General features: G+C 38.6%; 2 protein-coding genes across 7 annotated transcripts in view; one reads left to right on the forward strand and one right to left on the reverse strand.

Moving 5' to 3' along the window:
- Positions 1-14797: 14797 nt before the first annotated feature.
- LOC149270302 (uncharacterized) lies at positions 14798-15878 on the reverse strand. Its single transcript, XM_089476489.1, has one exon. The coding sequence runs from the start codon at positions 15746-15748 to the stop codon at positions 14918-14920; it is 831 nt and encodes a 276-aa protein (XP_089332615.1). The 5' UTR covers positions 15749-15878; the 3' UTR covers positions 14798-14917.
- A 1003-nt stretch (positions 15879-16881) lies between these two features.
- cv-c (RhoGTPase activating protein) overlaps positions 16882-22489 on the forward strand; it is a 100586-nt gene continuing 94978 nt past the window's right edge. For all 6 annotated transcript variants that reach the window (XM_089462689.1, XM_089462692.1, XM_089462690.1 and 3 more), the window contains exon 1: positions 16882-17992. The gene's annotated coding sequence lies outside the window, so the exon portion shown is untranslated. The remainder of the gene's footprint in view (positions 17993-22489) is intronic.

The following is a 22489-nucleotide window of genomic DNA, read 5'->3' on the forward strand; positions in this document are numbered from 1 at the left end:
CCGTTTGTTACAGGCTGATATGCCTGACTAACTCGCAGCAATGCGCCACAAGCGAAAGGTTGGAAAGGTGTTCGCTCTTTGTTTCTTTGTTACGCCATGCAACGAAAGTTGTTTGAAGGTTGTACTGGGTCACAATTTCCTCGGTCGATATCAATATCCCTATAGCTGCGGCAGGTTATGTTGCACTCTTTGTTAGCAGCACTGCATTTTTCAATTACAGTCGACTCAACTCATTTCATTCAAATTGAACTCGATTACAGCAGAGCCAAAAACAAAACTCAACAGAGCTGCCCCAACCCTTCGCATACACGAGTTTCTAATTGAAATAAATTGCCTCACTGTTGTTGAGCCAACTGAAACGGCAGCCAGCTTCTGCAGCCTCCAACCTCCAGCCTGCATGCCCTTGAATTAGCTACGAACTTAGCTTAAATTCAAATAAATTAGTTCGCCCGCATATGACAGGCGGACAAAAGCTGATCGTCATGGCAACGCTGCGAATTAATGGTGCTCCAAACGCAGATCCAACTGCTCTCGTGACCTTGAGCTACAACTGGAGTTGAGGCATATAGATGCAAGCTCCGGCAAGGTAAGCCAAACGGCAAACGGCATATTGCATATGGCATATGGCATGCGGCATGCGGCATGCGGCATGTGGCATGCAGCCATCCATCCAGTGTGGCTAGATTCGAATGTGTGTCAAATGCATCATGCCGCCGTCGACGACGACGATGCTGCAGAGACGTGACTAACCGACTTTCATGTCATAACTTTGTGCGCTCTTTGAAGTTCAAGTTAATGTCCCCCCCGTCCCCCGTGCTCCTCGACCGTGCCGCATGCCCAGTAGAGCCCGCATTGTCCATGAGCCATGAGCCGGTTCAATTAAGGCGCATAAATTATGCGCCAGCCGCAACGGCCGCCAAATTGAAATCGTAAATTAACATTTGCCAGACGACGAAGTCTGCCACCGCCGCAGCCGCAGCCGCAGCCGCAGCCGTCGCACCGCCCCACCCGCAAACCTCGCAAACGTCTTCAAGCAGCAGCTGCAATAACTTTTACATTTTGACCAAATATTTTTGCAAATTTTCACTAAGCGCAGCCCACGCAGCCAACGCCCGATGGGTGAATGCTAGCCGAAAAGTGAGCAAAACGAAAATTCAACTGAAAATTGTCAACGCGCTGCGGCAAACGAAATGAAAATGGTAGCAATTGGCGCGGACATGCAACTCGCCAGCAAACTGTCAGTTGCAAGTCAGTCAACGGCTGTGCGGCGCACAGATTCTGCAATTGCCGCGCGGACTTGGACTTGGAGCAGCTAGTCGCAAGTCTGCAGTTGCAATTGGACTTGGTCCTCAGTCTTGATTTTTTTATGTGTGACAGTTGCTTTATGTTACAATTTCCAGCATTACTTTTTATTTCAAGTGCAAAATTTATTGCCATTTGCCAAGGTGCGCGCCAACTGTTGCACCTCCAGCCAGGCTAGGCCAAAGCCGAGCCGGGCCGAGCCGGGCCGAGCGGGGCCGGGCCGGGCCAACTGTGCTACCGGCTAATCAGTGGCAATGTTCGCTTCACGTTGCACGTTGTTCGTTGTTCATTTGTGCTCTGTTGTGTTGTGCTATATGTGTGTGTGAGTGTGTGTGTGTGTTTGTGTTGCTTCCCTGGCTTTCACTAGAAGAATTAAGAGCAGTTTTTGTGCCTCCGATTCGTTTGCCTGGCATGCCTTTAAATTAGCGCCATAGATCTGCTGCTTGACACAACTAACTCATTTCCCACTTCCGCATTGCGACTCTGAAATCGGGCCAAGCTTCATTTCCATTGTGCTATAAGCAACATTTCTAGCAATTTCATTAGATAATGTTTTGTTGTTGCAAAAAGTTAATGTTCCAGCCTTAACAGCTTCATTAAGCTTTAGTATGAACAAAAGTTTATTTTTATATTTTTGAATAAGAAATATATGCCAGATATATATTTGCAATGCTAATATACAATTATTTATTTATTAATTTAGTTGACATTAAATTTCCTATCAAAGTAAAACTTACTTACTGAAAAACAATATTTTATTTAAGCACTGGGTTTACTTCGGCCTAAGGTTTATAAAAAAATATTTAATATCTTTAATTGTAAGTTATATAATTTTGTATTTTCATTATTATTTAAAAATTTAATTTTATTCCTTGTAAAATAGAGAGGTGAGAGTAGGAAATATCCGACTGACTCTTTCTGTCTTGCTTTTTTCATCTCTTCAGACATCATTTTATATTTATTATTTATTATTATTTTATACTACTTTATTAAATTTGGATGCTAGCGATTCGCATTTTTCTTTTTCTCTCTTTCTTTTTCTCTCTTTTCTCTGAGCATTTTTCTTTTTCTCTCTTTCTTTTTCTCTCTTTTCTCTGAGCATTACTACCGAATTTCTTGTTTCTAGCACTGTTTCTCTCTCTCTCTCTCTTTCTCTCGAGACGTTATTCTCCATGTCTGTCTACCTCTCTCTCTGGGCTATCCATATTTCTGCACACTTCAGAAGAATCAAGAGCTTTTTCTCTTTTCTTTGAGTTGGATATACAACTTTAACAGCTAATAGTTTCTGTACCTTGGGATTTTCACAAGAGAACAGCTTCATATATATATATATATTTCATAGTGCTGTTATGCAAATTTAATAACAATAGAGTTCCAAATGATTAAGTTAATTTCGTATATATAATAACATTTCACAAACAGAAAATCAGTTTGGTGCGCTGGTCAAGTTATTGTTCCATACGTCATCACTGTTCCAGATATATCATATTTTAGTACAAACTATTTTCATTTTGACATTTGACAAAATATAATTATTTATTATTTCTTACTATAAGTAAAGAAAGTTTATTTTACAAAATTGTTAAATTTACTACATTTTGTTATTCTATCGAATTAATAGAAATCATTGGGCACACCTTCAGTTGCTGGCTATTTATACAAATATTAAACTTAATCCCATTTCCATTGCCTCTTTATTTAATGGAACTTAGCTTATTTACAAGTCCGTAAAATTGAGCCACCTACAGAGTGAAACAAGGTATTTCTCATCCTTTTAGCTTCATTAGTTTTATGAGCTGTTGTATTAATGGGTTACGCCTAGCCAATTATTAACGATAATACCCACTGTCTCAGTTTATGACAAAAAATAAAATAATAATAATAGTAATAGAAAAGATATAGAGACAAACAAATAGCAATGTCGCCGATTGCATAATGCATAAATAAATAGTTAGTGTCGCTTCTCTTCCCGTTGCCCAAAATGAAACCAAACTTTTCCTGTAACGAGCCGCCAACTCGCATTGAGCCGCAGTAATATGAGCCTGGCCAGGCCAAGCCGCTAGAGGTTGTTGCCTGGTAATAATGACAGTATGTGTCACATTGCAACCCACACGCATTCAATTTTACTGCCATGGGACTGCAGTGAAACCAACAAGCAGCAACAGCAACAAGCAGCAACAGCAACAGCAACAACAACAACAACAAACAGCTAGCAATTTTATGAGCCATTTGAATAGTGGCTCAGAGCGGGTCCCTATACTGTTTTGCTTGCTGTTGCTGTTGCTGCTGCTGTTGCTGTTGCTGTTGCTGTTGCTGCTGTTGTTGTTGCTTCGTTTAGTTTTTGGCTTCACTCTTGGCGCAAATTTGATCCAATTGCGCACTCATTTAATCGTGATCTTTATGCGATTGTACAGTTGGATGTGTTTAGCCTTTTATGTCGAGTCGGGCTCGTCTGTCTGTCCGTCCGTCCGTCTGTTTGTCGTTTGTTGTTGGCTCCTTCTTACATTTTATTTTATTTTTTGCTGTTGGCCTGCGCTCTGTGACCTACATAACTTGTTGCTGTTGCGGCTGTTGCTGTTGTTGTTGTTGTTGTTGTTGCTTTGTTTAATTTAATTTGCTTGCGCTGTTGTTGTTGTTGTTGTTGCAATAATTATGTAAAAACATGTTAAGCGTTTAAGGAAGTTAATTAAATGGAAAATAAATGTATATTCAACGAGCCTGAGCTGCCCCTTAATTGGCAATTGTGTGAGTGTGTGTGTGTATGTGTGTGTGTGTCTATGTGGGAGGCGAAGGCAATCAGGACTGTGTGAAGCGCAGCCTGTTCTTTGTGTGATGAACTGGCGGTAGACCTCAGCCGAGAGCCTTGCATGTGGTCAAGTTGGGTTAATGAAACTGCTTCCGGGTTTTTCGCCAGCTTTGCGGCTAAGCATGAAGCAGGCATTTAAGTTATTTATCGCATCATCTTCTTCCGGAAGTTAATCATTTGGAAATAATAAATTAAACGCATTTATTTCGATAATGCTGCATCTGTAAAATAAATCATATTTAAATAGCTTTTTCTAACCATCATTAGTTGCATTAACACCTTTTCTGATGTCTGGGAAAAAGTTAATTGACGGAATACGATTATACAACATTTTAGTAAGCCATTTGATTACATGCTTTCGCGCGGAGTTTGTAATATGAATTTCCTTGCTAAGAATAATATTTGTATGTATTATATAAGAATATACTTTTTTAATCTATACTAATATAAACTCATGTTAATTTATAGAATGATGTAGTTGTTTCTAGTATCCCACTCCTGCTCTCTCAGTAATACACTTAATCTGGCATTCCTCCATTTCCTATTCTTTGCGCCGCTCTCTCTCTCTCTCTCTCTCTCTCTCTGATCCTCTCACTGTGCTTTGTTGTTTATGCTTCTCTGTTCCGACTTCTCTCAATCGCTCTTTTAGCTTTTAATATAGCATTATGTCTCTCTCTGTCTTTTTCCCTCTGTGTCTATCTCTCTCTCTCTTCTATCTCTCTCTCTCTGTCTCACTCTCTCTCACACTCTGTCTCTCTTCTTCTTGTAACTCTCTCTCTCTCTCTCTATACCTCTTTCTGGTTCTCTCTCTCACTCTCTCTCCCTCTCCCTGTATCAGTGTGCCTTTCTTATATATGTCTCTTTCATTCTCTCTGCCTCTCTCTGTATCAGTGTGCTTTTCTTCTATTATGCCTATCTCGCTGTCTCTCATTCATTGATTCATTGAGGCACACACTTTTCTCACAGTTTTTGTGTCTATATTGATCTCTTTTCTGCTCTATCACTATCTTTTTTTTCCTCTCCCTCTCACTTTCTTTATTTATACATATAAATTTACAACATTATCTATAATTATAAATATTCTTTTTTTTTTTTTTTTGTTTTGCTTTTCCGGCTCCTTTCTACCTCCTTATTGCTATGTATATCTTTTACTATCTCTCTATCGCTCTCTCTCTCTCTCTCTCTCTCTCTCTCTCTCTTTCTAGTACATAATCTTCTTAATTATAACTCAAATCATTCGATTTCGTTGACGACTCTCAAATTTAAGTCTAGCGCGTGCTAGTCGCATAAAATTATCGCAAGTTGCTTCATTCGATAATTACGAAAATATCATTGCCATTGCCAAAAAAAAAAAAAAAAAATGTATAAATAATAATAATATTATTTTTGTTTTTGAGAAGCTTTTGCTATATCTGATGGCCACATCATCATCAGCATTAGCATCAGCATCAGCATCTGTCTCGATCTAACTAGTTTTGTTTTCGGTTTTGATACGCCTCTTGAAAATCGGATTTGACATCAAGGCGTACTTCAGGTTAATGTCATGCCGCTATTGTCTACAGCAAATTGTATGAAATTTGAAAGCACTGAGCGCTGCGAGAGACGCCTTGGTTATGTAATTAAGCCAGTTACCGTAATTACCATAAAGATAGACAATCATTTGGCCTATTGAGGCGCACAAAGATGTGTAATTAAGATGCGGCCGGATATGAAAATTGACATGATTAAGCTCCACTCTATGCGCTGGTGGCATATAATTTGAATTGTTGCCGCTGCCGCTGCCACTGCCACCAGAGACAGGTGCGCCCCAGCAGTGTCAAGGGCATTCCATGGAGTGGCTAATCAAAATTAGCAGACAATATGCAATTGCTTTTCATAGATTAGCCAGAAATATATTTTCGCATTGCCAGCGAAAGCCAAAGCCTGAACAAAATGTAACTGTAGCTGTTGCAGTTGCTGCTGTTGCTGTTGCTGTTGCTTTGTTGCTGCTGTTGCTGTTGTTTTTTGGCATGAATAAAACATTACGAAGGCGTTGCAATGCACCAAAAGAAACAATAACTAAAGGCGTTGCTGCTACCTCTCTGCCATCGCTGCCATTGCAGCCGTGGCCGGCCGAGCGGTAATACGTCAATAACCGTTTAGCGTACAAATTGAAATTTTTATTAGTTACGGACGCCCGGGCAACAGCAACGGCAGCCGCAGCAGCAGCAGGAGCAACAACAGCAACATTGAGTAAAAAGCAAAGCAAAGCATTGGCCCGCCGGCGCTTCAAAAGGCAGGCAGCGGCTGCAGCTACTTAGACAGTTGCTGCCGGGGGGGTGGAGCAGGCTGCCGTTGCTGTTGCAGTGGAAGCTGGAGGAGCAGGCCAAGGAAGCCACACGAATGCCGCTGCTCGCTGAGATATCGCTGGAGATTATGTTTTGTGGCGGTAGCAGCTGCCACCATTGTTTTTGATTTTGTTTTTCTGCCTTCTGTTGTTGTTTTTGCTGTTGTTGTTGTTGTTGTCGCTGGCCTTTGGCTTGTATCGCGGCGCTGGCATCTGTGCGATGTGCAACACTTGCAGACAACTTGGCGCTCGTTTTTGTTTTGTTTTTTTGCTTTTGGCTTTTGCCTTTTGTTTTTGCCTAACTGTATATCAAAGTTCGGGTGGGTTGGCCAGGCGCTATGAAATTTGTTTATAGAAATTAGCCAGGCAGTCGCCTTGTCTGGCCACGCCCAGCCAGCGCTGTCGTCTGCCTATCCGTTTATCAGCCCGCAGGTGATTAAGCCGTCGTACATTTGCATGTGTGCATGCATGCATGTGTGTGTGTGTTTGTGTGTGTTGCCGCTTGTATTTCCTGTGTGGCACAACACAAACAACCGCTGACGTCTGACGGCCGAGCCGCATCCTGCTGTCATTCGGCTACCGCACTTGGGCCACCCCGCGCACACAGTTGGCCAGGTGAGGCCAGGTGATAATGTCTTTGATAGGTTTGTTGATTTGTGAATAATGCAGACAACATTCAATATTTATATTGCGTGTCAGCAATTGTTTGCTGTCTCCCCTCGCAATTCAAATTTGTGCACTTGACAGACATTTTCCTTTTATTTTTTGGGCTTGGCTCAAACAGGGACGTCTAATTATAGTGGCTACTATTAAGCCAAAAAAAAAAACTAGCCCACAGCTGTCTTTTTTGTCTAATCGCCAGATCAGCTTGCATCGCGCTCCAATCAATAGCAGAGCGACACGCAATGTTGCCGATCGGTGTGGCAGCAACAGTTGCTGCTGGCTGCTGGCTGCTGGCTAAACTGGGTTAAGTGCGGCTCTGCTCTCGACTTGCAATTTATGCATTTCGTGTTTACAGTTTTATGATTCTGCGCTGTGCCTAACAAACACTTTTCGCAAATAAACAAAACAATCAGCAGAACAAACGTTGCAACATTTTCGCTTCGCAACGCTCCGTCGCATGCGATCAAGGCCGCAGCAGCTCAGAGCAGCTGAGCGGAGCCGCATTTAGCTTAAGTACTATAAATTGCAAGTTTTTTGCAGTTTTTTTTTATGCAAACGGAAACGTGCATATGCAAAGCACAACCCACTTGTTGTAGCCGCTGCCTCTGCTGCTACGTAATGAGCCGTGCCCAAAAATCTAAACTGGGCAGCTCGGCAGCTGGGGCTACCTTTCACGTCGCCAAGGTGTCTGGCAGAAATCTAATTAAATATTATCGCGCTAATAATCAACGAATTTACAAACTTTCTAAACCCACCTTTATTTCTAGCTCTGTGTGTGCTATAAGAAATCGCTCAGCTTGGCTAATTATGAGCGCCTAATTACAGAGACGGATGCCACAAAAGTAACCACTGTGGTGCAAAAAAAAAAAAAAAAAAACTGGTTGAGCGCTGAGCTTTGAGCGTTGCGAGCTCTTTCGGCAGGGAACTTGAAAATGCGGCAGCTGATGGCGGCATAGAATTATGATTTCATGAAAGCAGAGCCAAAGCCAGAGCCAGAGAGACGCCGCGCGTGGCAAGCGGCAACTTTGCCCGCCTGACTGACTTTTCCGCCTGGCTTTGATTTATGTGGCAACTGTGACACGGCGGCATCGAGCGTTCTCTATAATTATCGTTATATAGCCAGTCGGACGGACGGAAGAGGCGAAGCGGTACGGCTTGACTGAGTTAGACTTTCTGGCGACTTGAATTGTATTTCATATACCGCACCTTCATCTATTTCGATTCAGATAGCTATAATAACACTTGAGTGTGTGTGTGTGTGCTCGAGTGTGTGGCTGTGGCTAAAATCATTTTAGCAAACCGCATTTAGAACCGCAAATCAATTTCGTGGCTTGCAAAACATTTTAAAATCGATCAAGAAAATGCTGTAATTAAGATCGACCACTCACTCATTTTTAAAGCATTAAGATGATGTATCAAATGAAGCAAAAAGTTAGTCACAGACTGAATCGAAAATAACCTTGCCAGCAACGGTTTACTGATTTATTTAGTTAAGCTTTGGGGGCTCAATACGTAATTTAAGATCAACGTAAATGTTTCTTGTATATTAAAGAACATAATTTTTTGTAATACCTTCTCATATACTTCTCTATTGAGCAGCTGAGTAACTTTAATTGAGTAAATTTGGTTTCCAAACCCAATATTAAAGTTTATGCCTTATCAAAAAAGAAAAATATACAAATATAGAAATAGAAATAAACTTGCATTAAATATCATAGCAAAACATTTTCGAGTTGAACTCTGTTTGACTTGAGTACATGAGTGAGTATTTGCCTTAGTTCAAAATTTAAATAACTGACTTTTGAACTTAGCTAACTAGCTTAACTCATATATTCTAAGCTGTATTTATTATATTACTTATATTATATATTTTTATTACGTGTATATATTTAATGTCTGTAAAGTTTACTTTTACAGTCAATATCGTTGTGTAAAGTAGAGTTTCTTCATTATTAAGTATTTTCACGCTTTGAAATATAAAAAAAAAAAAAACAAAAACAAATAAATAAATAAATCAAATAAATATAACATTATTAAAATCAAATCAACAAAACTAAATAAATAATAGCGCTCATATGCTATTATTATATTATTTGATATTATTTATTTCTATAAAATTAAATTTTATAATATGACTTCCCTTTCTAGACTCACAATATCATCTCTATCTCTGGCAAAAAAAAAAAAAAAAAAAAAAAAAAAAAAAAAAAAAAAATTAAATAAATAAATAAATAAATAAATAAAATAATAATAATAAAAAATAAATAAATAGATTACAGCAGTCAAATAAAATATTAATAATATATATTTTAAGTAAAATTTATAAAATTGAAATGAATTACATCACTCGTATGCTATTATTATCTTATTAAATATTATTTATTTCTATAAAATTCAGCTGAGCAATTCGAATTCCCTTTCCATGCGCACAATATCATCTCTGTCTATTGGCGCTGTCAACAGTTTGCCATATAGAACTGACTTCACGCACAATTGCTTTGCCAGCGCTCGCTGTCAGCGGATGTGCGGCGTGGTGGTGGCGCTGTATTGGTGGTGCGGTGGTGTTGGGCTTAATGTTGTCAGCGGCGCATTTGTAACAGCTCATAGGCTGCACATTTCATGGCGGCTCTGAACTTAGCAGCCCCAGCAGATTCGCACTCAGTAAGATTTCTAGAAATATGAGCTTCCTGGAATGTGGCCGCCGCTGCTTGTGCTCTGGTGTTGATGGCAGATTTTATTCTTCAGCCGGGAGCTGGCGTCAAAATGCAGCACCAACTAACAAGCCATAAATAAAAATTAAATGCAAAACAATGCAACGCTGCTGCTGCGGGCATGAGCGAAAAACAGAAAATAAAACAAGAATAATAAAACTGACCGAAACTTTCAATGCAACGCGATAAATGGGCTCGCATTGCTCGGGCGGGCGTAACAAGTACATAAAGGCAGAGCCGTAGCCAATGAGCCGCCGCTACCAAAACCAAAAAATTGACCCATTTATGCAGATTTCGTTGGCGAAACAATGGCCTGTATAACAACAACAACAACAACAGCAACAACAACAACATAAACAACTACCACGGGAGCTGTGTACAGCAGCAAGTACTGCCCGCTGGGTATACCCTGTGCCCAGGCACGTTTACCATAGGCTGTGTCCGGCTATTGGGAATGTTTATGCACAACGAATTAAATTAACTGAATTCTCTAATAGAAAGTCTCATACAGCCTCTATCATAGCATATCCGTAAAAAACGAATTCTTTTTTTTTCGTTTATAATAGTTCTTAAAATAACTTTAGGTAGCCAAACCATATCTCTTACCTATTATAGTATGTAAATTAATCTTCTGAGCGCGCCAGGTCATTAATCATTCGTTCTTCTTCTGCATATTTCGCACCTTACTTTCTTCACTTTTACTCTGTCATCGCCTTAATCATTCTTCACTCTCGCTCTTATACTTTCTTTTAAAATCTATACTTCTATATTTATCTAAGTATATACATATATAGGTATATGTACATACATATACATATATATAGGTATAGGTATATGTATATGTATACCTATATATCCATGTCTCTGTTACTCACCCATTCGATTTTGACTCGACCTCTGCCTATTTCTCGTTGACTTTCTGTATTTCTGCCTCTATTTTCTCTCTTTTTCTCCCTTTATCAGTCATTCACTCTCTTCCTCTTAATCTCCTCTCTCTCCCTGTTTTTATCTCTTTATCAATTGGAGTAAGTAATCACTTTGTTACTCTTTCTCTTTCCTTGTCTATGATTGTCTCTCTCTCTCTGTCTTTCTCTCTCTCTCTCTCGTTCTCTTCTCGTTCCCTCTCTCTCTCTCATTCACACCTATACTCCCATTTCATTATTACTTTCGATTTGTGTGCTAATCAAGCACTATACATAACGCATACATCACCCTTCTATGTGATTTTCACATCATAAATTTCGCATTGCAGCTTCTTCTTGTTCTCGAGTGACTAGAATTCTTTTTGTGTTTCTCTTGTAAGCTTCTTGTACAATTACGTGGTATCCGTCAGTCGAGTCAGCCTCTGCTGTCGCATTGATACTTGTAGCCTTCCTGTGATGTTGTCCGCACACAGAATATTTAGTCATTTGTCATGTTGATTTATGCTCGTATTTACTCATTGGCGTTTAATGTCGTACAAGATTTTCACACGACTGGCGGTCTTTCAGTACGCAGCTCCAGCTCCAACATCAACTCCAACTCCAACTCCAACTCCAGCTCTGGCCCACAGATCGTTTGACCCAATGTTGGCAACCTTGAGACCCGAGCCCAGAAGGCCTTACATAAGCTGGTGCCGGCGCAACAGCCTCGACCGCTGGCCCTAACGGCAGCTGTTTGCTCGTTAGCTCCGCGCGTATTTAATTTACACATAGCACAGTTTTCAGCATGATCTGTAATATATATACATATAATGATATATATATGTTTGTCTGCAGCTATTGACTTACGCGTGACTGTTTGCGGAGCTGCGCGTCTTCCTGGTCGTAAGTCAGTCTGTGGAAGGTGTCATTCTGTGTGCTGCCTTGTTTGCTGTCTGGCATTCCGAATTGAAGGATCTTCCTCAATTTATGGCTTATCTGCTGGCCAAACAGCACTTAAAATTTATCGTATTTGCCTGTAAAAGTAACAAGTGGCTCGCAAGCGGAAGTGCACATAGAAAGAGAGAGAGAGAGAGAGACAGAGGGAGAGGGAGAAAAAGGATCTTAAGTAAGCAGTCAGAGCACAATCTACAGTTTCTACCTGTCTGCCTGTCCGCTTTAAGCATATATAAATATATACATTTTTTTGGATTGTCATAGAACATGGCAGTAGCTATGCATCCAGCATAGATTGCCCACATTAATCATGAAATTGCTGCTGTTGCTGCACTACTACCAGATCTCGGCTCTGGCAGCTAAGTGCGGCTCATCAATAAAGCTCGCCAGGCAATAGAAATGCTTTTGGCGATCCTTTGGTGCGGCGGCTGCATGCGTGGGGTGGCGCTTGGATTAATGAGTGCGCCACGATTAGAATCAATTTGAATTAATGAACATTTCAGACGACTTTGATTTTGTTTAGCCACAAACACACACAGCAGGCAGTCGGCAAAAAAACAGAAAAAAATCAAGTGAAACTGCTGAGCACAAAACAAAACAAAAGACTTAGGCAACGAACTTGACTTAGAGGTTTGGCTGCCTTGACTGCTATCTGGCTGGCCTGGCATATTAATTTCACATGCCCCGGCCATAATGAAAAGCGATTTTATATTACCCGGCCGCCTGCGGTCGTTTATAATCAAGTTAAATGCGCGCGCGGCCATAAAAACTTGACTTATCAACCAGCGCCGCCAAATGGCGCAAATGCGTTTTGGTATCAAGCAGCAACAACAACAACAACAACAACAGCAACAGCAGGACTGTGGAGGATCGCAATATCTAGAGATAGACAGAGAGGGAGAGAGAGAGAGAGAGAGAGAGAGAGAGAGAGAGAGAGAGTTAGAGAGAGAGATGGTGTGACCATTAACAGAACGATGTCGCCATCGTTGAGTGAGTGCGCGAGCATTGCCTTTTTTTATAGCAATTTTCACTTGGCTTAGACGGGGGAAAACCCAGACCAAACGATCGTACGACTTTATTGGCCAGCTACCCGCTGCGCGCTAATATATAACTATCGTTTATCGCTTTTTATTTGCATTATTTATGCAAAAGAGAAAGATAAGTGCGTTTACACACACACACACACACACACACACACACACATAACCGCATATCTGTATGAAAATATCGAAAAATGCATATCGATATTTATAGATTTTTAAAAGGAAAGAAAAGCTTGAACTTATTGGTATTCACAAAATGTCTATTATAAAACTTGTGAATATTCTTATATATAATTATTAAATATATACAATTAATAAAAATATTAAGTAAAAATATTACTAAAAATATTAAATTTATATAGCCTATAAAAATTATTTAATATACATAATTAATAAAAAAATATTAAAATTCACATAACTAAATTTATTTAGCGCAGAATAATTATTTTTATAAATTTTACTATTGATTATTATATTATTCGTACATATTTATGTTAATACCAATAAAATTGCAATTAACGATTAAACAATTGTTATGGTTCTTATCGCAGCTCAGATATGTCATAGAGAACTTAAAACTATAAATAAAAATTATTATAATATATAGTAGATTAATAAATATAAATTATAAATTTTCTATTCAGTTTTTAAATAGCTAAAGTCTTATTAGTTATATTCTTACGCTTTTCGTGAAATCAACAATAAAATCATATTCACTCTCTCTCACTCTGACCAAGAGGTTTCGGCTTTTCGTTTCGTTTTCTGTGGAACTCCCCGAAGTGAACTATTCGTGCGACGGTCTTTAACGAACATCATTCCGGAAGAGATCCATTGCATAGAGAGCCAAGTAGAAGGTGGAGAGTAATAATGAGATAGCTTCTGACTATGAATGAACGTTACGAGGCCTTCATAAGGTCTTTCAGGTGATATTTGTGCAGCTCTTCCGTAAAAGATGATCTTGGTTGTCTAATACCCCTTCAGATGCCAATACCACAAACTTTCTTGGAAACTAAACAGCATTTAGCAATTTGAAGTCATAGTTATAGAAGTCATAGAAATTCGGCTTTTAAATATGGGAAATAATATTTCCTCAATTATCTGGCAATGTCGAAAACTTAGTAAACCATCGATATTTTCCGCTCTAAAGGTGTGTATTATATGCTTTATATGCGTTTATCAGCCTTAACATCAATGTTACTTCAAGTGATGCTCTGCTGACTCGGCGCCTATTACAAGATGATTTTAATATTGTTGGATCATGTTTCAAATTTTTAATTGATAACAAATAAAGCCAAATCTATATTATGTTTAGCTTCAAGAAAAGTTTTTTATAAATATGATGCTAAGCGTATATGGCAATATTTGTCAGAATGTAATACTATCCCAAATAAATGAAAACATATAAAGACTATACAAAAAAAAAATAACAGACTACGCATTTTATAGTATTTCGATATTTATTCAACGCACATTCTGTACACACGCTGTTTATATTACTTTATTATAAATGTTTTTGAAATGCTTTTTAAAATGCATTCTCTATGCCTAAGCTGGAAGAAAAACAAAAAACAAGATTAAAGATCTTGCATATTTTTGTATGGCACTCGCGGCCAATGAGCGCTGCTGTCATTGGCATTGAAAACTATTCAAAATATGCTCGAAAATATATCAGCGTAGCATCTTTTTGTTTTGGTTTCTCGTGCTGGCTTCGCTTTTCATTGGAAATAAAATGAGACGAGAGAAAAGGAAAAGAGAAAAAACGCGATCGATCAACATGCAGCGCGGGTCTCGCTTAGATTTCAACACAATGGATCGTCAGAGGTTTCGATTTCAAAGACTGAACGCAGGCACGTAGCTGGTTTCGAGTTGGGGATCTCTGTGACGTTGATGCGCACCTTTGATAAGGATGTGGCCGCCGCTTAGCACACACCACGACCAAAAAACACATAAAAAAAAAAAAACAAAACAAACTGAAAACTAAATAATTCCCAGCTGAGAGCAGACGAGAAGGAAGCGCGACTGACACGGCTAATCCTGATGAATAGTTTTGGGAGTTGGATCTGTGTGAATGAACTGCAAGTGAAGCACAATTTCTTTTGGTTGATAATAACTATATATTTTTGTGAACACTTGGTTCAATGTCAATCTGATAATCATTTAATTTTGATAACGATCCAAAGGGTAATTAGGACTCAACTGATACCAACACCTTATAGTCGACGTCTGCGCTTGGGCTCCTCATGCAGCGGACGCAACTCTGTGGCCGTGCTTTCAGCCAGCGCAAGCAGTTCCGTATGATTGGCCAATTGCGGAGGTATGTGTCCAGGTAAATTTGAGTTTTGAGTTTTGTTGTAGCCTGCATCGCTCAGATCAGTCTTGCTGTATCGACGTTTGCCCAATTTCGTAAGCGTTAGCGATGGCTTTGGTGGCGGAGTCTGATTCATAGCAATCGAAATCGAAGAAGTGCATTTGCGTATCGATTTCTTCGAGCATTTGCTCAGCGGCTTAGCGATCTTTTTGGGCTTTTTCGGCTTCTTGACGCCATGCACACTGCACACTTTCCGTTTGCCAACGATCGAGCAAAGCCGGGCAGGTGCCCGGCTGTATCTTGGTTTCCTTTTGAAGCTGCCTATCGAACTAATTGCTACAAGCGGCCGCGATGGTATTCGCCTTACATAGCTGATTTTATGGGGCAAGTGGAGATTACTCTTCGACTCCATAAGCTTCGCCAGGGAGAGGCGAGTAATGTTCGAGTTGACGGCTATCTCGCGATACTTATTTTTCTGTTCTTCGGTTAGCTTGCCCCACAGCCGTATGGCCGACTTGCGCATCGAGGCCGACTCCTTTAGGGTCATACGATCGACGCCCTGCTCATCCAATGCAGTCAAACGCACCTCGTTTAGGAAATTCTGAAATGGAATGGGCGAGGCCATGTTGAGCATCATACGCTCCCGTTCCTTTCTTAAAGTCCTTGCAGAGAAAGTCACATGCAGCTTCTTGCTACCGAAGCATTTCTTGATCACGCGCAATATCCACGACATTCTATTGCCAACGATTTTATTAACTTTTCCCCACAAAAACAAAAAACCAAAAAATTGTCAAGAGTAGAAAAAAGTATGTAGTGCCTACTGCTCTGTTACGTTGTGAATATGGAATGGGGCTAAAATTTGGATTGAAGATACGCCACGACTTGGATATCAAAGGTTGCTGCGCTCGTCGAGCAAAACAAATGAAACACTAAGCCCCAAGATACACTGAGCGCTAATCTAATTAAGACAATGAAAGTGTTAAGACGCGTTCTTGGAAATTGACACTTCGACAATGGCAGGAAAAGCCCCGGGTCATAAAACTGGCCAGATAGGCGACGCGCTCTGATAAGAACTAATGATTTAAGACGACGATAAACTCTCGGATGCTGCAACAAGAGCTGCAACAGTTGCCTTGCGGCCAGCTGTGTGCCCCATAAAACGCAGGTCGCTAACAATGTTGGCTGAGTCGAGTCGAGTCGAGTCGCTCCATGTTGCTTTATCGCCGCTTGTTAACATTGGAAAGTGTGTAAATTTACACACAGAACGAAACACAGCAGGTGGGAAGATTATTCTCCATTTCGGTTTTACTTTCAATGATGAAAAGTTCTCTCAACCGTCGATGCTTCAAATGCTGCAAAGCGCGCGCCTTCACTCACTGGTTCCACAGCCAACAAGTTCGCTCATCGAATCGGTTAAGCGCTGTTCGCTCTGTTAATGTTATGTTAAACGTATTTATAAGTAAAGAAGTGAACTTAGATTGAGTTAAATGAATGTTTATTATTATACACAGAATTACTTGATATAAATATTTAAGCTAAATACGTTCACAATGTAGCTGTGCAGTCATTTCAGATAAGCTGCACAGATGAAATTGAGTTCTTTTAAGTGGAAGACCTAAGCATTTATATTATTTTACGTTTGTAGTACGCAATTTATGGAAAGCATAACAAATATTGTGAATATATAGAATGTAGAGAAAAGAAAATCCATTTTCATTAGTTTCAATTCCTAATAAAATTCCCGTTAGTTGCAAAGAGTAAACAGCTTACAGCATAACGCACCGCTGTTAACTTTAGCAGAGGTTGCACTTACAGCGACTGGAACATGTTCGAAGGCAACACGAAACGATCGTGGTGCCGTTGCCGATTGGTTGCAACCGTTAGTCGGCAACCGCTTGCCAAACTGGTCAGACGTGCAGACGGGTCGAGAGATTAATTATTGTCGCTGATTCAAACGGGTCCACGATTTATGAATGAGCGGCGCGCAGCGTGAGACAGACAGATTCATACGGACGGCCCATAATACACAAACGCAGAGAGGCCGTGGACAAGAACGTGAACGAAATTACAAAACAAACCGAAGAAAATACGATAAACAAGAAACACACGAAACGATAGCGCAGCGTAAAAGTTTATTAAGAAAGAAAACGTTTGTTTTGCTGCAGCAACAACAACAACAACAAAAGCAACAACAACAACAACAACCAAATCGCTTTTAGTATAAACAAAAAGAAACGAGCGCGGAAATTGCAGTTGCAAACAAAACAAACGCTTCGATTGTCAAGACGCGGCGAAGTCGGGTAGTATTTTTTTTCGGCTTCAATTTCGCACAGCCCAGCCCCGGCCCGCCTTACCGCCCCAACCCCTTTCATGTAAACCAGCTACATACACACACCTACATACATATTCACACAAACGTATTAAAAACAAGCGAGGAAAAATTACAGTAAAATATAAAGCTAAATAGTGCGTAAAAATCTGTTTTCTGAGCTATTCGGTTCGTTTCGGTTCCGTTGCAAGTGTGTGAGTGTGTGCGCGCGTGTAAAAGTGAGAGAGAGAGAGAGAGAGAGAAAGAAAAGTGCGAGAGCAGCGTTTGTTTTTGTTTTAGATTACAAAATTCTCGCATAAGCCCCCCAAAAGAAAATAAAAACATGTTGAAATTGTAATCGAAATCGAAATCGAAATTGAAATTGTTATGTCGAAAACGAGCGCAAAACAACAAAGTAATTGTGCGTAGTGTGAAAAGTGTTTGAAATTGAATTGGAAAAATTGAAGGAGTAAAATTAATTGAAATTGCAAAAATCATTTCAGATTTGTGAGAGAAATATACAAAATTAAGAGAAAAGAGTGTATTTGTGCGCGCGTGTGTGTGTATGTGAAAAGCAGAAAAGCGAAAAGCCATTGTCTTCTCTCTTGCTAACTGTGCTTTTTCCCCCCAGCTCTCTTGCACCGAAACAGCTGCAAGCGCGTCTAAAAGGTACGTGTAAAAGTTAGTTTAGGCCATAGGCCGCTTATCATTGGCGGCGGGCAAACATTAGCTTATCTCTGTGCAGCAGCGGCAGCGGCAGCACCAGCAGCAGAGTCACAAACAACAACAACAACAACGACAACAGCAGCAGCAGCTGAAGATGGCAAAGTTAATGCAAGCGACATTTCCTAGAACAGAGAACATGTTAGAAGACATTTAGTTGCTGTCGCTATGTTTGCAGTTACTTTCACTCCAAAAACAAAAATTAACAGCCAAAGGAAATAAATAAATAACAAGCCAGAATGCTGCGTTAGCGGAGTGCCTGACTGCAAGATACCCTCTATTTAGTAATAGTTTTAGTTCTTTGCCTTAGAATTTATTTGAGATAAAATTGTATTGTATTTATATATACTTAAAAAATAATATGTATAAATTCATATATAGGAATTTAATAGTACTGGAACAGTAATAAAATTTGTATTTATTTTTATTATTCTTAATCTATGTTTCCTTCAAATTGTACTTGGCATTTTTTGCTGCTAATCGTCTAATCTATCAAAAAATATATACATACATACATTCATATATAATCAGCTTCACATAAGTTTCAAATATGTTTAATATATATGGCATATATGCACTCCATTTTCATTCTGAGAGTTTTAATGAATGTGCAAAATACTTGGGTTTCTTTCATATTGTGATAAAAGGCGTAAGAAACTACTCAGATTATTCTTATCTTTGGTTTCTATGTGAAATATTATTTTTCTCTGTGCAAAATGTATTTGAAATAAGTCTGTTTATTCTTATCTTTGCTTTCAATCTGTTTATCTATATATACCCTCATCTTCAATAGCCACAGGGTATAAACAAAAACAGACTCTACTCAAACCGGCATATGCCACACACACACACACACACACACACACACACAACACTATCGCAATTGGCTGTGCCTGTGCCTTGGCTTGCGTCTGGGTTTTGGGTTTTGGGTTTGGGTTTGGGCTTGTGGTTGTCTCTCCTTTTTAGTCTCGGCTAGGCCGCTTTATCTTGTCAGCTCGCTGAGTGGTGGTAGCGGTGGCTCGTCTTGGCTGCTCGAGCGACTCCAAAATGATATAGTGATAACCTATATATTATATACAGTACACACATGTGTTAAACAGCTAGTTAGTCGCATGCATTATCTATCTACTACTTCAGTCTGCTGGTTTCATCAGAGCGATCCGAATCGGCACTTGAGACAGCTAACTGAGACTTTATCTGACAGCGATTTTTGTGCTATGGAAGGGGACAGTTTCGGCATCTCACATCACAGTCACATAAATCACTGGGTTTTGATCTTTTAGGTACGGTAAAGACTCGCTAACGCGTTTAGCGTAAGCCTCATAAGAATAAATCAAGATTCTGCTCAAGTATTTAATGAAAAGATTTTCTAGAAAACTTGCAAAGATTTCGAGTGTCTGCTGTAGTTATGCACATAGAATTATAATATCGAGATAAGGGTTTATTATTTTGTTTATTTTCTCAACTTTATAATTGAGTTGTGGCCGCTGCTTGGAGCTCTGCGATGTTTTCTGCTTTGTTGATGATATAGTGAACACAATACATTAATGAGCAGCGGCTCTCTGATTTGCATCGATACATTTCCGGTATTATTGTATTATGCATGCGTCATCCCCTTTTTGTAAAGCGCAAGGGAGTTCAGTTCGATTTCTTTATTCGATTCGTAGCCATAGAATACAATTTATATATGTATATATGTATATGTATGTATTTGGAGTGGCTTGCGCATTACATACACCACCGTCATATAAACTGGTTTTGTTTTTTACCTTTTTGTTTATATTCCACATATGCTTATATATCTCTATAGATGTGTATGTGTATATGTGTATTTGTGTATATAATGCTATAAAAAAACACTTGTGCGTGCGAGCTGTTTAATTTAACGGCAAACTCGGGGTAAATAAAACTGAAACAACATGGTTTGCGCTTATATTACTGTTTGCCCCGATTCCGAAAAATGAGACACAGCTGATAAGGGAGCACCTGAAGTAGGGCCCAAGTGCTATTAGCGGAATCCTTGAGTCAGCTTTTGTTCGATTTCGTTTACTTATTGGCTTTAATTCCATTGTGGCCCTATAGAATGTATAGTTATATAGAAAATTGTTAATTCAATTGTAATGGAATCAAAGATTTGGTGAAATATCTATAAATTTAATCCAAATTTAATAATTTTGAAATATATTGAGAATTTATCTAGAACTGCTAGAGATGTTCTTTAAATCTTCCAAATTATTTAGCTAAAATGTTTATCATATATCATATATCTAATATCATATATCATATATCTAATCAGTTACTTTATTCTATCCCATTAAATTTTCCAATTAAGAGAAATGCAAAATTGAGAAAGATATTGAGAATTTAACTGGAATTGCTACAGATGTTTTTATCAAATCTCTTTCTTTCGATCTGTCTGCTGTGGAGCTCCCCTAAGTCTGCATGAGCATATATCATGGGCAGGTTCATCAATTTCGTCTGTGATAAATGTCGTACAAGAATTTACATAAATACCCTACACAGCTGCCAGAACAAGTTGAGTTGACAAAATGATTTGTATGCCATAGTCGAAGTCGTTGTCGACGTCGACATCGTTGTTGTTCTCAGTCTTGGTTGTTGTTGCTGTTGTTGTGATCGTCATCAACGAGAGAGGCGACACTGAGCGCCACCCTGAACTTACAACCTAAACAAGCAACACAGCTACACAGAAGGAGATGGATGCAACAATATTCTAACCAAAAACAGCAACTAATTCCAAACAATGTAAAGTATTATTTATTTTTAACTGAGGTCATCGCCGACGTCGTCGTCGTCGTCGTCGTCGTCGTCGACTATTACAGCGCTGCCTCCAGTGAGCGAACGAAACGAATGTTCGCCTCTGCGCTCTTCTCCGCTCCGAGATTCGTGTGTTGTTCTTATTTCGAGTTAATGTGCTCGTGTTGTTGTTTCTGTTGTTGTTGTTGCTGTTTTTCAGATGTTGAACTCGAACTCTCACCAAATTATGCCACACAACGTTGCCTGCCCTGAGCGCTGAGCGCAGAGCACTGAGCACTGAGAACACAACAGATCCCAGACCCGAGACCCGAGACCCAATGCTTAGTGCTATAGCCGATTGCCATAGCCAGAGCTATTGCTAGTGCCCGGTGGCGTTGTGTGGAGCTCTGGCCGGGGCCAACAAACATTATTTGAAATATTTATGCTTGACTTTTGCGCCTCAATGACTTTTGAATTGCCTTGCCTTTGGCTGCCAGTTTTAACACACACACACATATACACTCACACACACATGTGTGTGTGTGTGTGTGTGTTTGTGTTGGTTCTGATGCGTTGCTCATATGTAGTTTTGTGTTTTCTTAATATTTTTTATGCTCCAGGGCCCAGGCCTAGGCCTAGGCACATATGTTGCCTCAAATTGCAAGCAGATGCATTGGTGCAGCGGGATTTTCTCCTAATAACACCCGTTGAGTGTTGAAACTTTGTCAACATCTGGTTAGAAATTACTCAAGAATGTACTTTGAAATTATGAAAGATGACACTTATTAGAAATATAGTATAATATAATAAATATTTATTTAAGAAACATTTATTTAAAGGGCAAAAAAAAAACGGTGTTTACTCAAAAGTTTGCTAGACAAAAGAATATAATATAATATGTTATATGAGAACTAGTATATATGAAGGTAAAACCACTTTTTGTTAAGCCGGATCCCAAGTTGATTTTGATTACCAGTCTATATATAAACATGAGTAAAATCTATAAATCAATATTTTGTATGGTTATATTTTTTTTTTGTTTATTTAGATTTGTTTTAAAATAAATTTATTGTATATATACAAAAAATGATTAATTTCCTTTAAATGTATACTAAAATTATGAATACATTTATTTTTTTTTTAATTAAATCTATACATAAATTATACATTTGCATAATAGAACTTATATTTTTATTGTATTTCTTTGTTTTTTTATGTAATACTCAAAATTAATTTGTATATTAAATCTACACTAAAAATAAATCATTGGTCAGTTCAATTTAAATTGAAATTATTTATTTATTTATTTAATTTAGTATTTTAAAATAGGTAAAAATTTTCGTTTAGATTTTAAAATAAATATATGTATGTAAATATTAAAAAACTAAAGTACTAGTTATAAGAATAATAATAATAAATATAATATAGCTACATACATTTTTTTCTGATTACTTTATACTCACATTTATTAATCTATATGTTTCTATTTTTATTTTTAAATCACTACTAAAATTAATTTATGTATTAAATATTTCTAAAAATGATAAATGATTTATATTGAACTTATATAAAATTTATAAAATTAAAAAAATATATTTTTAGTATTGATTTAAAAACAACTATATATTGTATTACCCGTAAAAATATTTTGAGTGATTTTTGTTTTACTAATATGAATAATATTTGAAA

Source organism: Drosophila arizonae, chromosome 2 (genome assembly GCF_054131065.1).
Source record: "Drosophila arizonae isolate 15081-1271.41 chromosome 2, UAZ_ARI_1.0, whole genome shotgun sequence".
NCBI lineage: Eukaryota > Metazoa > Arthropoda > Insecta > Diptera > Drosophilidae > Drosophila > Drosophila arizonae.